The sequence below is a fragment of the Hyaloscypha bicolor genome, assembly GCF_002865645.1.
Source record: "Hyaloscypha bicolor E unplaced genomic scaffold K444scaffold_56, whole genome shotgun sequence".
NCBI lineage: Eukaryota > Fungi > Ascomycota > Leotiomycetes > Helotiales > Hyaloscyphaceae > Hyaloscypha > Hyaloscypha bicolor.
The window spans coordinates 178,343-195,512 of NW_020194558.1; the positions used below are offsets into that span (position 1 = coordinate 178,343).

Genomic DNA, 17,170 nt, shown 5'->3' on the forward strand with positions numbered 1-17,170 from the left:
ATCCCCGTTACTACTACGACCTCTTCTTCCTATTTTCCGTACTAGAGAAATGAGAGAGGCAGAATATATTACTAAAAGGTTATTAAAAAGGCCTCTTAAATCTGAATCCAAAGCTAAAGCCGAAATTGAACCTGCTATAAGATCCCTTAATATATACCATTTTAAAGTATACCTTTTGGTTTAAATATAAAAAGCAGATACTATTTTCCAGGATAATATTAAGAAAGCCAGTTCTATTAAGGGGATATACTTTCGATATAAATACTATAGGTATTAGTATTAGGGTTATCTAGCCAGGACTAGTAGCAAAGATCTAATAGATACTAGTTTCCGGAAATCTCTCGGCCTATCTTAATATAATATTCAATATCCAGACTAGTATAAGAGTATTATAGGATTTTACTAGTCAAGGCCATATAACTACGAAAATATAATAAACTGGCGGCCCCTATATAATTCAAAAACGGAAGCCCGCTCCCTAATTACTATAAAGCCAATATACTTCCTATAGACAAAAGATAAGATAAACACTTTCCTGGATTTTCAGGAGAATAAGATTAATTTAGAGTAAGAATATAGGACTGGCCCTAATAGAGAGCAGGTTCTTATATATAGTATAAAGGAGATTTCTAAAGAGTATAGAAGTATTCTTGAGGAATACCAAGCGAATCTCGAAAATAAGAAATATAAGAGTATACTCGAACTTAAAGTTATAATAGATATTAATAAGTTACGGTATACTATTAAAGTATAATCTTCTTATCTAGCTACCCTAGAGAAGCTAGACCTAGATAAGACTAATATGAGTAGTATATTTGAGATTAAGGAAGGCATTATTAGGGATAAGGCAGGTAATAAGAAATAGCTAGTTAATTAGTAAGGGGAGACTATATATTACTCCGAAGATTGAATACTAAAAGGGAAAGGGAAAGAGAAAGAGAAAGGAAAAGAGAAAGGGAAAGGGAAAGAGAAAGGGAAAGAGAAAGGGAAAGGGAAAGAGAAAGAGAAAGGGAAAGCAAAAGGGAAAGAGGAAAGGGAAGGGGAAGGGAAAGAAGATTAAATATTATATGTAATTACGCTACTATAATTAACTAAAAGAGCTATTTGCAAAGCCAATATTATACCTGTTATAATTTGTATAAAACCTACTCTAGTAAGCTTTATACTTCTACCTATCTAACTCGAAACAAGTATTTTACTTAATATCTCTAGTTTACTAGGGAATTAAAGGCCTAAGCAACTAGCTAAAGCCCTATCTCGGGATCTTATAAGCTTAGTATAGAAGGTAAAGTTTATAGCTTAAGTAGAGGTAGAGAAAGATAAGCCAATTACTTCTAGTAAGGGAGGAGCTCGAGTTTAGGGTAAGGGCAAAGGGAAGAGAAAAGATAAGAGGGGAAGAAGTTAATAATTATTTAACTAGTACTTTATTTTTATATTTTTATTTATCTTTTAATTAGGGGTTTTAAGTAAAGGTTAGCTATTATATAAGATATATTATTAGAGTAGGTATCCTGCTTTAGTTCCCTTTATTATTTTACTTACCTGACTTATAATAAGGCTTCCTGCTATATCTTCCAAAATATAGAAAAGTACCTACTATATTTTCCAAAATATAGTAAAATAGTCGTCTTATTAATAATTCGCTTATAAAGTAATACTCTTAATAGTAATAAGAAGTAAAATAAAGGTCAAAAATAAGGGGCTCTAAAGTATAATATATTAGGAAGGCTAATTATATATATAGATAGAAGTTTTATATAACTCCTTAAACTAGTACTAGTATACCTGGGAAGCAGGATATATAATAGTAGTTACGGGTCTAATATAATAGAGGGCTTAATTACTAACCTAATTAAATAAGATACGATACTATATTATTATATTACTAGCTATTAAGTATTACTTTCTATAAATGATTTGAGTTGGCTCTTGCCTCCTCGAATCTCTATATATAGCCCAGTTTATAAACTAAAATAGCTCTATATCTAGTAATACTATAATTTAATTTTTAATATAAAAATAATTGCCTTATTTCGGTATACTTAAATATATTAGGTTTGGTTTTTTTAATAGTATTATTATTAAATTATTATTTCCTAGAAATATTAAGTAATATTTTCCCTTAAGAGATATATATCCTTAATAAATAGTAAAAGTAAATATGGAATTTAATAATATAATTACCCCGTATTAGTACCTTTATTTTTTTTTTATAAAAGTATAACTCTATTCTATCTTTATTCCAAAACCTCTATTCTTTTTCTATATTTTTTCGACTTTACTATTAATACCAAGAGCTAGTATCTGATTGCCCTCTACTAATACTTCTATTAATACCAAGAGCTAGTATCTGACTGCCTATAATCTCCCCCTCCTCCTTTAAATCCCTCCTCCTTTAAACCCCTCCTCCTTTAAATCCCTCTTCCTTTAAACCCTCTTTCTTTAAATCCCTCCTCCTTTAAACCCCTCCTCCTTCGATCCCTCTACTAATAATACCAAGAGCTAGTACCTGACTGCCATTTCCGGGTTACTTTTGTCCGGAACTCCTATACCATAAGTCTTTAATCTACTTGCTTCTTAGAAAGCTAAATTTTAGATCCCTCTTTTCTTTTTCCAATACCTCTTATACCTTTGGGCCCTTTAAGAGTACCCTCTCTCAAACTTCCAAAAAGAGGCTAACTTCTATTTAGATCCCCCCTTCCCTTCTCCGATATCTTCTCCCCTCCTTTAATACTTATAAAAGCCTTTGGGCCGCTACTAAGTACCTCTATTCTTTATCTTGAAATATATACTAACTTATTCTTATAGGAAATAGCCTTCCTTTCTTTAATCTCGATTTTTTTAATATATACTCCTTGCCTTTAGGCTATTTAGATATTTCCCCGTTTACTTTTACGAAATATATACTAACTTATTTTTTAGTTCCCCTTGCCTTACCTCTCCTTTAATATTACTATATATATGCCTAGTTAGTACTAGTTCTTATAACCTATAGTTAGGCTTTCTATTTATTAAATACCCGGGTATTTTATTTTACTTTTGCTTTATATATTTTGTTTTACGTAATTTACTTTTCTTTTATTATAGGTTAGGACTTAAATAGTATTTACCTTAAATACTTGTATTTTCGGGTATATAAGATTCCTATAGATCTTTCGGAATTATAAACCAGCCTATTTTGGTTCGGGGAAGCTTTCTCAAGAGTATTCTAGGAATTATAGTATTTATTATAACCCCTTCTAAAGATTAATATAATATAAGTAATTCTGGTTTATTCTCTCTCTATAAAGCAAACCGCTATCCTAAGTCTATATAAAAGTCCCGATTATCTCTCGAGTTAAAGTATAGGTACTCCTTATTCCTATTAAATTAGGTATAAAGAATAGCAGGCGCCTTTGAGCTAGACTATAGTACTAGTTAAGTACTAAGACTCCCTATACTTATCTTATAAACTTATAGCTTGAGATATATTATATTTAATAGGGCTTCTATATCTAATTACTTTATACTATAGTAAAATGTCTTGGTATTATAGTTAGAAGAGTTCTGCTTTATAATCTTATCTACTACTTATTTATTTTCTAGCTAATAAGTCTTGGCTAATAGCTAAGAAACTTATTAGCTACTTTATCTAAAGCCTCTGGAAGCGGGAAGTTGCCCTAATAAAGACTTAGTATTAAAAATGGGTTTAACTAATTAATCCAAATAAGGAGTTTATAGCAGGAGTCTTTATATATAGGTAATTTCATATAACGAACTCAAGTCCCTGTCCCTGGTTATATAAGTCGTAATATATAATAAACTCAAAATTTTCTGGCCTATTAGAGCTTGGGTTATTTTTAGAAGAATTAGTAAGCTTTTCTAGATAGACTTATTAAGGCCTTGGTTTTTAAAGGTATTAGTCTAGCCTTCTTACTTCTCCCTTAAGTAATAGTTCAGCTCTCAGGAATTATATATAAATATTGACGGAATAAATAAGGAGACGTACTATATATACTTTCTAGATAGATTGGGATAGAACCTATAGAATTCCCGTAATATTTATATTAAATCTATAGTACTAGCTAGTAAAGACTTTAATAACCTTAATAAGACTTGAATTATAAGCCCGGCTCTCAGATTTCCTGCTTAACTTAAAAATTAAATAATCTATAACAAGTTGCCTATTATAAAACGTATTATACTCTTTTCCCAAAGAGTACCGGATACTAGTAATAGTCCGGAAGCCCCAAAGCCCTTGAGACTTTTCGTGAGTTTCGGGCTTTAGGGCTTTTTTATAGCTAGCTAATTATATAGAGTTATATAACTATACGGGTCTACTACTAAATTAAAGCAATTAGTATTCTTATATATAAATATAGTATAGTTCTTAGTATAGCTAGCTTTATTTATAATATATTTATATATAAATGCCTATAATTTAATAATATAAATATAATATTTTCTTTAAATAAAGATAAAATCTTTATTTTAAAGATAATCGGAGCTATTACTTTACTAAAATATAAGGGCAAAATATAATAGATACCTACTATATCTTCTTACTATAGTTTGGAGTAGATTTACTAGTACTTATATAATGGCTGGTATAATAGTATAATCTGCCAGGAATAGGGAATCGGAAACAGGTATAAAATGAAGTTAAGCCGGAATATTTGGATAAGAGAATACTAAAAGATTAAGGTAATCCTTCCTTTTTTGCTTTCTAGCTTAGTATTTTCAATATATGAAATTTATTAAACTTTAAGCCTTTAACTATTATATTAATCCCGCTATTATAACTGGGATCTGTTACCCTTTTACTAAAATATAGGGGCAAAATATAATAGATACCTACTATATCTTCCTATTATAGTTTGAAATAAGAATAAAAGAAGTACTAGGATTTGCTATTCCTTTACTAAACTATAAGAGTAAAATATAGTAGATACCTACTATATTTTCCTACTATAGTTTGAAGTAAGGATAAAAGTACTAGGATTTGCTATTTCTTTACTAAACTATAGGGGCAAAATATAGTAAAAACCTACTATATCTTCTTACTATAGTTTGGAGTAGAGATAAAAGAAGTAAGTTTTATTCCAGAGATTTGCCGGGTTAGTAAGGATTTATATATTTAATAGAATTAGATCCGGTCTATAATTAATTCTTTTTAGTATATAGTTATATTAAAATATAAAGCAAATTATTATATTAATTAAACTATCTTATATACCTCCTTGAAATTTACAAATATCCCTTTACTATATTTCCCCTTATTATTAAGGAATAGATATACCAAAGAGTGGCCTGAAATTCGCAAGTATAAACGTATCTATAGCTGCCTTTAGTATACTTCTATTACTGCCATATTTATTCTCCTGTCTCAAGATTATCCTAACCTTAGTATAGAACCAATACTCGTAGTTTAGTAAATCTCTCTAATAATACTGAAACCCTTGGACTAAGGCATTTATTATACTCAATTACTGCTCTAATTCCCTTATATAATAATCCAAGTAGCTAATGCTCCAAGGGGGTTCTAATACGGGTTCCTAATTCTCTCGGTTATAAATATCCTCGACGGTAACCGTTCCACTACGAGTGGCCGCCTAATACAGAGTATTAAGGCAAGGAGCTGGATTCTAGTAATGGAGTGGATTTTGCTAAGAACTTAAAAAAGGTTATTAAGGGCCGGATATTAAGGGAGAAAAGCTATTATAGAGAGAATTCCGAGGTATTAGGGGGTATCTAGAAGAACTAGGGGGTCGTTGGCTGGGAAGGCTCGACAGCGGCCTAGTATATAGTAGGCGGGATATAAAATCAAGTAATATATTACCTAATCTATTAGAAGCTATAGAACTTTCCAAATCCGTATCTATATAGAAGTCAGGTATTCTATTATTAGATAGAGAGACTGATCCTTTTTTTCTCGGAACCAAGGGCGAACCTGTAATAGGACCGGGTTATTATTAAATATCCTGAAGCGAGGAAATAAAGGGATCCGTATCTTGTAGCTAAAACTGAGGTTATTGGGAAAAAGGCAGAGGTTAAGACCCTGATCTGGGCAAGCGAGGAGGAGGGCAAATCGGGGTAACCGTAGCAGGTACTAGTAGTATAGGAAGAGGCTGAGAAAGAGGGCCAGGATTAAGTGGATTGATAATAGTGGCTCTGTACCGGAAAGCAGGTGAGTTGGAGTATATGTAGTTGGTGTACTTGTCAAAGAGAGGAATGTTATTACTATTGCGAATAGGGCAGAGGATAGTATTAGTAAAGTGCTCGACCCGATAGGCAATATGACGAGTATATCCTTGAGCTCGAATACTATGAGTATAAGCCAGAATTGCCAGCTACTACCAGATTTGCGGTGGCTGGGGGCTCAAGCCAATATAGTCTGCAGGAACTTGAACTTGATCCCAAAGTAAAGCTTGGCTAAAGCTGAGATTAGTATTAATTTGAGGAATTATCCTCAAATGAATATGCTTGCTAGTTATTACTATTTTGACTTATTAATGCTTATATTAAGGGTAAAGTAGTATTTAAAGGTATAAAAGCAGGAAAGGTTAAGGCAGGGCGAGGAGGTTCTTTTATATTTATAGAGCAGGTATATAAGATATTTAAATTCGCTTATTTACTCGTATAATTTATACTCGATATACTAAATTTTGGGAATATGAATAGAGGGAATATATTCGGAACCTGTTATAAATCATTATATTACTTCAGACGAACTAATTTGGGAAGGTACTCCTGCTCCTTAATATATATATCCCGAGATGAAAATATAGTACCTCCGTTTACTATATTTTGAGCCTATAGCAGACGAAGGCACTATATTTTACGTACTACTAGTTCCACACTTCGAAGGTAATAAAGGGGCATTATATGGTAAATCGCTATATCGAATAGCTTAAAAGGCTCTTAATTATCGGTCAAATATCGGAGGTTATACTTGCTGGCTGACGTCGCAATTCGATTACAAATTAGAGAGCAGTCTATTATATTAAAATAAGGACTTTCTGGCAACTTACTCCAGTCGTAAAGTCACGGGGTCTGGGGTAAGCAGGGTCAATGATTTAAAACAATTAAAACCTAATACCTCTGATTCTGCCAGTGGTTAAGAGGAAATATGCATTGCCACAAGCCTATAAGATCCTAATTTTTTTTAGACTAATTGCGATGCAACCAAATTTGTCTGGAAACGACGACGACGACGCCATTCAGAGAATGCGATACACGCATTAGTATACCAATATATATTAATCTACACACATTGGTATATACAAAGCAATATCTACAGGCACCTGCCACCGCCTGCTGATTTCGGTTAGTGCGCCCCCCATCGACACCCCCAATCGACACCGGGGGGGGGGTCGTTTTACTTTTTCCCGTTTGATTAAGCGACAGATCGACCAAATGGAATTCCATTCTACGGTGTCGGTACGGTTGAAGGCGATGAACCCAAATCTCGCGGCGATCTTCCCCTGCCAAAATATGGACTATGCTCACCATGCTCCCCGTGCTCCCCACGCCTTCTCCTAAAAAAGAACCAGAGTAATGCAGAACCTGCCAAAGCCACTGCAGCCACCGAACCGACACCAACACCCGCATCCGCTCCTTTGCTAAGACCGGACGGACGGCTCTTGACTGGGTAGTTCATTGCATAGACGACGTTAATGACGGTGCTAGTGACTGTCTCCGGACCTACCGAAGATCCAATGTTTGTGGTCGAAGATACGGGAATAGGCGGGGGTGTTAAATAATTAGATGTGGTGCTATAGCACGGTGTGATTCCTCCGAGAAGGGTGTCCCAGAGTAAGTATCCCCTAACACCAGTCATGAGAGGTTTGTCGTCTCTAGTGATACTTGGTTTCAAACTTACGAAGGGCAGCAGAAGGAGGATGAGATGGTTTGGTAGTCGGCCGGGCAGTCCGGCAGGGTAATTTGATCAGTTGCGCTTGCAGAAGGAAAATCGAATTTAGTTGTGGGAGGGCCAGCTCCAGCGGCTGTTGCTGTTGCTGTAACGGTTGTGGTTGTACTAATCACTTGAAATGGGCAACAATCGTTTTTATCCCCCATACATCCCACTACTCCAATATAAAACACTGATGTAGTTTGAGCTCCATTGACAAGAGAAAATTCGGGAGTGACACAGTACCCAACAAGGAGAGGTCCCGTCCCGCCCCATTTTGGAATTGATGAGTGGGTTGTGGATGATATTGTAGATGTGATAAATTTTGGAGTACTGCCTGAAGTCACGCTGACTATTCCAATTGAAGACTGTGTAGAGGCTGTTGATGTTATGCTCTTCGGAAAGGTTGATAAAATGGAGGTAGTCGTTGGAGAGGTTGATAAAATGGAGGTAGTTGTTGGAGAGGTTGATAAAATGGAAGTAGTCGTTGGAGGGGGCGGTGGGGTGATAGAACTCGGCGAGGATGTTGGGGTGGGGCTCGGTGGGAGTGTTGAGGTAGGAGGGGTGTACGAGGACGTTGGGATTGCAGAGCTTAGCGACGTTGTTAGACAATAATAGTTGTCCTCTGGGCAGTCATTGAAACCAGTGCAGCATTGTTCATTGCCTAAAGGCATCTCTTTGTTAGCGGTGATCATTCTTTACACAAATACAGGGTTTAATTGATTCATACTTTGACATGCTGCAGCAATCAATAGTAAGATGATCCAGTACATCGTTAGGGTTTGTGGGTACATGCGGTGGCCTGTATTACTGACTAAGGGCGAGGCCAGGGTGGAAGAGAAGCTATATATATGGCAGCTCCTGTTGGTCTTGATACCACTTCTTTAAGCCATTGGTCTGGGTCAAGTGCGGGATATGCCGCCTTTCTCGGTCTCAGCTCTCCTCCCACCAACTAGCTGTGCGGACGGATTTGGGGGGGGAGGAATATTAGGGCAGACACCACAACCGAGTACAGAATGAAGGGTCAGGCTGCATCAATGGCAAGACCAAAATTTACATATCAAAAGAGTGCAGGTGTGGCAGGAAACGGGCCCGGCAGCAGTGGCAGCCGGAACTAATTGGTCACCTTATCGTGGGTTCCCAAGCCACTTGAGCGGCCCGCTCGAAGAGACAGACCCTAGACTCAAGCGTAAGACCATTACTGTAGCACAGCATATGCTCCTTGAGTATTTTCGACCAAGGAGCTTGCAGGCTGCATTCTGGGCTTGCAACACGGGATCAAAGCCCAACGCCCCGCTCGAGGCTGCCAAGTGCACGAAGCCGATCTTGGGATCATACAAAGATTTCTCGTGTGACCATTGAGCTGCACACACTACTTGCAAGGGCCTGCCACGTGGCAGGCATAGAAAGGTGAGAAAAGCTAATCGTTTTCTATAGATAAAGGGCGGCAATAGAGGAAGATAAAAGAGATATCCCGTGATCTTGCGATTTTACCAAAGTCCCTCGCCGCCTAAAATTAGTCAGCACCGACCCCTCATCGGCCCAGAAGGCGGGGACGGTTCGTTTCCTTACGGAAAGCCGTAAGGATCAATCGTCCAAGCAAGCTTTCGACTTTCGACTTTCAACTTACGACTCGGCACGTGATCACCCTACCAAAAGTTGCCCATAATTAAAATACCTCATTCTGCATATATAACTATACTTAATTCGCGTCTCTTTATTACTATTTATTATAAGACTTTTATATATAATTAAATTATTTTTATATTATTATTTATATAAAAGAATAGAATTATATTAAATTAAAGAATTAGTTATAAAAATGTATTTAAAATAACTAGTTAATAAAAGATATATTTAAAACTAATAATAATAAATAAGAATATATTATAAAATAACTTTATATAAATTTATACTTAAAATAAAAACAAATAATATATATTAATTCTTTAATATAAAAGAAGTTTTTTATTATATTTATATTTCTTTTTACTTCTATTTTTAATTTAATTTTTTTAAATTACTTTTATTTAAAACTTTATATATTATATTATTTTCTTTTTTTAATCTTAAATAAATTTATTTTAAAGAAAAGCTTTTTACTTTTATTTTTCTAAAACTAATAAAAGAAATAATAATAATAATAATAATAATTACAAATAGCTTTATTTTAGTTATCTTTTTATAAGTCATATATATATAATGAGATGTTTTGATTATAAGCAAATTTTTGGTAGGGTAATCATGTGCTAAGTCGTAAGTCAAAAGTCGAAAGTCGAAAAGCTCGCTTGAACGATTGATCCTTACGGCTTTCCGTCGTTCCCTGAACCCCCGCCTACCATGATAGCTTGCGACTGCCAAGCCCAACCTCCCCCAAATATTGCGCCGAAAAGCTTACCTGTTCCACAATCTTGAATATCTAGTTCTACATTAAGGTGGGGTTGAGAACATTCAACGTTGCTCTTTCAATGTGCTAATCCTTTCAGATGCTGAAACCACCCTTCTCTCGAACCATCATTCACCCGCCATTTTCGAATCCGCTGCGTCTCAACGAACCTGCATCTGATGGCCCAGCCATTTCACCCACGACTTCGATCCGCTATACTCTCCCTGCCACTATCCGACATAGAAATACCCTCGCGAGAATCAAAGACGATCCAGATAAATACTATATAACTGAGCTGCGGACGTCACGCCTTGATGAGATCAGGTCATATCTGTGGCTAGCGGGCGTGCCTAATTGTGGGAGACCTTTGCATCGACAACAGCTATTGGGCCGCGAGATTATTATTACTGAGGACCCAAACGAACATCTTGTTTGGCACCAGATACGAATATTTATAAAACCACTCCCAATATTCCTACTTGATCTCGACTGCTGGACCCGGAAGATTTGCAAAAGCAAGCAACTGCACGAACCTGCTTGTGGTCTTTTGCTCTCGTACGCATGGCTTGTCAGATACGAGAGCGACCTCCGAATTGCACATGAGAAGGGGTTGCTGCCGGATTTTATCCACCTGGCGACTTGGACAGAGTTCATTAGTGAATTCCTCGAGCACATCGACTTGCAGTCTTTAAGCGGTGTCTCGCCCAGATATCAATACGGGGAGTTGCGACTATCGAGGTTAAATAAAATATATTATATAACACGTTTTACTTGGAGGGATTCCGTTCGAGGATATATGACTACTTCGACATGGTACCAGGACTTCTTTGCTCGCAATTTTGCATGGCTTTTAGCAGTCTTCGCGTTTATGTCTTTGGGTCTATCTGCGATGCAGGTTGTTCTCGCTAGTACAAGAAACAACTGGGCATTTGAGAACGCATCCTATGGCTTCTCTATTGCTGCTCTATTCCTGGCAGCTGGAACTGTGTCGGTAGTGCTGCTTATCTGGGCAATTCTGTTTGTATATCATCTTCTTAGTGCTCAGATAAATAATCGACAGGTTATGCAAGAGAGGAAGCGCTTTGCAGATTCTCGAAAAGAACCCTAGATTTAGAAATATATTCTTGCTTAGTATATATACTTTAGAAACTTAAGATCCGGCATATGAGTCACGCCCGCCATCTACATCTACTGATAACTTCAAGATCCTCCGTTGAAATAATTCAGCTGGCGCATGAAGAGGCAGCAGCAATCTTCACCAAAGTGCTCACCAAAGATGAGCAGAAGCGAGTTTGGTGTGGCAATCATCTATCGATGAGAGATGTATTAGATGCCGTCAATACTTCGAAGAAAGCCTATGGGTCGAAACCAAATTCAAAGGCAAGGAAATGGCTCTCCATCCTCTCTTCCAGAGTCATCCACTATGGCGATATTATGGATGTCCTGGTTCAACATCATCCGGAGTATGTGTCACTCGCTTGGGGAGCGATGAAGTTCTTATTTTTTGTAAGTTCCATCAAGACTTCAGGAAGCCGAAACACGAGACAAATTACTTACTGCTGATTATACTAGGCTATAACGAACCATGAGGAATTGACCAAACAAATCGCAAAGGCATTCTGTCGCATAGCCGAGGTTCTCCCTCGAACAGAGCTCGTTCTGATCTTGTAACCAACAACTCCCATGCGAGACGCTGTCGCATATCTATACGCGCAAATTATCAAGTTCATACAAAAAGATGTGACTTGGTATAAGATGGGTGCGCTAGCCCATGCGTGGGGGTCAATTGTAAGACCATGAGCATTGAACTTTCAAGGTAATGTCGAGGATATCAAAGTCCTCTCTCAGCGCGTTGATGAACGCGCAACACAGCAGAGAAAACCGAGCTCCGAGATGTGAACCGAGAGATCTTGGAGATGCGCGGAGAAATGCAACTAGCCCATGGTCAGATTGAGAGTCTTCGAAAGTTGTTTGGGAATAAGGTTGAAGAAATCTTGTAGATCGTGACTGGTATTTATATCGCGCCAAACCTGAGATTGGAGCTTGAGCTAATAGTTAATAAACGAAACTCGAACACTGCAACAAGGCATGCATCTCGGTCTCAGCGACCAAACAGAAATGAACCACAACATCGAACTCACAGAAATCCTTTCCTTGAGCTTCATGTGCAACCTCCCCACCTCAGGTGAAAGGCTAGGCTACTGTCAGTCCGTCCGCGCCCGAGATTCAGTGCACTTATCGCCTCCCAGAACTCTCAACCCTCGAAAAATGGTCATCAGAACCTAGGAGCTCAATGCTGTTAACCCAAAACAGCCCAGCACAGACAGCGGAAAACTTCTTGGTCGACTTCATTGTATTGATTCAGCAGAACAGGTACCCAAGAATCTGAGCCTTGCGATTCCCAAACTTTTGGGATAAGATTCCCACGTACAGGGATATACTAAGAATGTTAGTCATTCAGGCTATACAGATGAACCCCTCTGCCATATCGGGTCCTACACCCATCACAGCCGTTCACCTGCGAGAAGCAAACAATGAAGCCGACTTGCTCAGTATCCTCAAACGAGCACTCACCGGAATCGCTCAAGTATACATCGTTATCGATGCCGATCTCTTATCTTTAGCTTCTGAGAATAGCACATATCGTGCGACGAGAATGATTGAGAAGTTTCCTGAGATTCTGACTGGGGTGAATGTTAAGATTGTGGTTTCGATGGCGAATATCGATCAAGAATATGCAACCAAGAATTGGGATCCGAAAGCTTGGTCAAGGCTTCAGACTGGGACTGCTAGGAGAGGGGGTTTTAACACACGTCGGAAGGCGAGACGACAGCGTAAGATAAGATCGAGGGTAAATCGTCCGGGAGCTTTTTATTAGAGGAGAGTTTCTTTAAATGCGACTTACTATTTACTGATTTTCCGACCACGGCAACCGGCCTGCCGTGACTGGTCAAATGGAGACTACGCGACTATCTGATCTAAATTGTAATACCCTAAGGTACGGTACTACAAGCTAAGCTATACCGGAATTCACTATAATAAATCGGAGTACTAGGAGCTGTATTCGTTTAGGTTATTGTCTTGCACGAGGCTAAGGCTAAATAGCTAGAGTCACGTGCAATAATGCCAGAGCTAAAAGTATTAAAATTAGGGGCCTGAGGCCCCTAATAAGTTAAGCCCTAGAGCTAAATATCTTAAAGTTAAATCCCTAAAGTAAAAAGCCTTAGAGGCTAAATCTTATAAGGCTATATATTAATAAAGCTTAAAATATAAATTTATTATTTAATATATTATATTTTATAAAATTAATTAATATAATTAATATAAAAGAAAAAGGTTATTATATTAAGAATATAGAAAAAACTTAATATATTAAAATTTATAAAAAAAATTATTTTAATTTTAATAGTCGGTCTCTCTTCTCTATTCGCTTTACTTATAAAGCGAACAGAGAAGGGAGACCGACTATTATATCTTATAATTATAAAAGATATTATTTATAAATAATAAATAATATATTTTTAAACTCGAGTTATTAAATTAATTAAATTATAAAATATAGTTTTATAAATTATTAAATTAAATAAATATATATATATATTATTAATATTTATAATATTTAATATATTTATTAAAATAAAAAATTAAAATAATAAAGTTATAAAAAAGCTTAATAATAAAAATAAATTTATTATATTATATTATTTAATTACTTTTTAATAAAAATATTATTAAAGTTATTCTTATAATTTAAAATATTTAAAATATAAAAAACAGAAAATATTAAAATATTAAGAAGAAAATTGAAGTTTTAATAAATAAATATTTTATTATTATTATATTAAATTAATTATAAAAATATTAAAAATCATTCGAGAAATTATTAATAAATAATAGTTTAGAAAAAAAATTAAAAAAGGCCCGAGAGCAAATTCGCGATATTTAAATAAATTAATTTAGATTATTTTTAAGAGAAGCCAAAGTTTGATAAAGTATTAAATTTATTTGCTAATTAAATAATAAGAATAAGAAATAGAACCTTTATATAATATAATAATAAATAAAGATTATAAAAGCAAGTAATTCTCTTATAAAGTATAAAATGTAATATAGCAAGTATTCTAGTTATTAATTAAGGCTTCTTAATTCTTTTTACTAAAAAAAACTTCTGAAAAGATATTTTAATAAAGTATTAAAAATGAAGTTCTTGGCCCTTAATATACTTCTTGCTACTATATGTGCGATTCCAATTCCTGGAGCAATAGCCCTAGTAAAAGAGCGACAAGTAAGTATATAACTTCAAACTTGTACTTAGCGAAGTAGTTATACTCCTGAAGTAAAGTACTAACGCGTATTTTGAACTATTAAGTGTCAAACGAGCTACTCATATGAATGTAAGGGGCATACCTGGCAACCTTGTGACGGGTTCTGCGAGTGTGTAAGTGCATGGCTTTTGTAACTATTAGTATTAGTTATAGAGGTACTAATGTACTATCTTTGAACTTGCAGAATGAGGTTACTTGGTGTGCCGCAGATGGGACTGCTTATTGCGGAGGTTTCGGCCAAGATCAATGCCCTTGTACCTATAAGGTAAGTCGATAACAATTTTTAATAACTATTTACTTAGTACTAATGTGTATCTTTAAACTTATAGTGCAATATTAATATGGCAGGTGGAACAACTTGCAATGTTAGTAGATAATCCTTCTAGTATAGAGATTTCAGGTACTAATAGGTATTTTAAAATTTATAGGAATGCTGTGGGCTGTAAGGTATCTGACTCTATTTCTACTTGGGCGGATTAGTCTAGTAGACTAAGTTTTGGGGGTGGCCAGATTGCGTATTCGTGCTGACAATAGTGGTGATTAAATGGGGGCTCGGGACACAATTTCTTAGTTTTTAAAATCAAAATCTATATATAGAGTTAGCAAAATATCTGTTGCTTAAATCGGACATAACAATAATGTATGTTCGTGACCTAACTGTCTCATTAACAGATTAGAAAGTGACTTGATGTTCAGTTTGAGAACGCTGCATAAATCCGTCCTACGGTGTGTATGTCATATATCCGCCTTGACATTCGAATTGCAGAGGCATGCTGAACAATTATCCTGCATTTAGTTGTGCCAGTTCTTGTCCCAAAAGAGTCCTATTCAATTCAGAGAGCTTCCAAGGCTAACCGGAAAGCTCTGCTTGAAAGTTTCCAAATCTTATAACGAGGTCAGGCTATTATTGCTTAAGTTTGTAATTGTCGTCCCAGTTTGCATGGTGGATCAAGCTTTCGTTCTGGTTCGACGATGTCTTCAGTATCCAAACCTAAGCTTTGCGTATACTTGATCGGGTCGGTTGCTATCGGGTCACTCTGGTCCATCGCAGTCATGCCCCCAGCGAAGTCAGGGTGGTCGTAATCCGCCCACCCTCGGCGCCGAATTTTACGGAAGAAAGAGGGTACAGGGCCACGGTGATACCCATAGCGGGCATCGAGATGCCTGTAGAGCCATTTAAAGGCGGATAAAGGTGAGTCTTCCGAATATTGACTCGAGTATCGAAAGTCATGGAAAATTACTCCAAAATAGGTTTTCAGTAACAGTAATAAACCTTGAGAGAAATTTCAGTTTGATCGAATGCAATGGATCCCCGACCGGAGCGTTGACGTCCACACCGTGGCTCAACGAGGCATCAAGGATTACCACATGTCCTCTATGAGCTACCTGCTGAAGTATCGTACCTTCCGAACCGCTTCTGTCAAGCATCTTGATATCCTCGATCAGCTTGTAGTGCTGGAACCAATATTCGACCGCGTGCTGCAGGCAGCGGCGATCCGATCTTCTTAGCATCGGATTCGGCGTCATCCTCGGCAGTATGGTCCAGACTGCAGGCGGTCAGAATTTCGAGGCAACGACTCGTCATTTCCAGGTTCACATCCTCATTCGAGAATACAAACCGTGCGATTTCCGGTTTTCTGATTCGGGGGATCCCAGCTGGACTGTCTCCAGGTAGTCTTTAGCGGAAAAGTGGGTGAATCGCAAGACCTCCAGCGCTTGAACCTGGCCACCTACAGTTACGCTCTGGCTCCACTGCTCCACAAGTGCTTTGGAGCAGATCTGAGCGACCAAACCTGCTTCGGCGAGCCCAACCGCCGCGGCAATCTCATCTTTGTGCAGCAGACGGAGCTGTCTCATAAGCCAAATCAATATTGACTTCATCGAACTCCCTCTTTCTTTCTTGACATTTTTCAAGGTCTCCTCGTAAATAACGACCATATTACCGGGGACTCTGTTTATAGCATTGCGGATTTCCGCCGTGGCAGTCGGCCACCTCGTTGAGCAAGGAAGTTGCATAAAGAAAGTTCTTATGCGAGATCACCCTGAGAAGCGATTTGGCAGGTAAAACTCAAAGTACCTATTACCTGTCATTGCCCTTTCCTAGCTTTTGGGTGATATCTTGCTTAATATGGGATGTCAGGAGCTTAATACCGTCCATTTTGCTCCCGATGAAGCTGTCAAGATCTTTGTTGAGCTCCTTCTTGATATAGGGAGCATCACGCCACCAAGTGAGTAAATTCACACACGCGACGAAAAAGGGCCGAACACCGATTTGGGGACCTAGGGATCCAAAGCGCCCAACTCTCCAATACATCATTATTGCTTGCTGCCCAGTTAGATCCGAAGCTACGCCTTTATACTCGATTTCGGATTTCTTGGCTTTACGCTTGGAAACAACGCGTGGCGTGAATGGGCGGGTCTTTATGCGGACAATCCTTTAATCATTGATGCTTTTCACTTTCAAATGAGAAGTATCGAAGCATCAAGGGAAGCAATGTAGCTTTGGCTTTTGCTCACATGCCAGAGGACCCGAGGCAGACTTTAGTATAGAATGAAGGAAAGAGCAGC

The 17,170-nt window shown here is 37.2% G+C and overlaps 3 protein-coding genes across 3 annotated transcripts; 1 reads left to right on the plus strand and 2 right to left on the minus strand.

The window, feature by feature from the left end:
* Positions 1–7,296: 7,296 nt before the first annotated feature.
* K444DRAFT_363722 (uncharacterized protein) lies at positions 7,297–8,100 on the minus strand. Its single transcript, XM_024872210.1, has 2 exons — positions 7,862–8,100; positions 7,297–7,805 (listed from the first exon to the last, which is right to left on the minus strand). The coding sequence occupies exons 1-2, from the start codon at positions 8,056–8,058 to the stop codon at positions 7,409–7,411; spliced, it is 594 nt and encodes a 197-aa protein (XP_024738011.1). The 5' UTR covers positions 8,059–8,100; the 3' UTR covers positions 7,297–7,408.
* Positions 8,101–10,377: 2,277 nt separating this feature from the next.
* Positions 10,378–11,385, plus strand: K444DRAFT_642316 (uncharacterized protein; the record flags this gene model as incomplete). Its single annotated transcript, XM_024884723.1, has 1 exon — positions 10,378–11,385. One exon carries the CDS (start codon positions 10,378–10,380, stop codon positions 11,383–11,385), a length of 1,008 nt encoding a protein of 335 aa, XP_024738012.1.
* A 4,128-nt stretch (positions 11,386–15,513) lies between these two features.
* K444DRAFT_719156 (uncharacterized protein) lies at positions 15,514–16,919 on the minus strand (the record flags this gene model as incomplete). The annotated part of the gene is made up of 4 exons (XM_024888448.1): positions 15,514–15,875; positions 16,006–16,149; positions 16,222–16,595; positions 16,687–16,919. The coding sequence occupies 4 exons, from the start codon at positions 16,917–16,919 to the stop codon at positions 15,514–15,516; spliced, it is 1,113 nt and encodes a 370-aa protein (XP_024738013.1).
* Between the last annotated feature and the right edge of the window lie 251 nt (positions 16,920–17,170).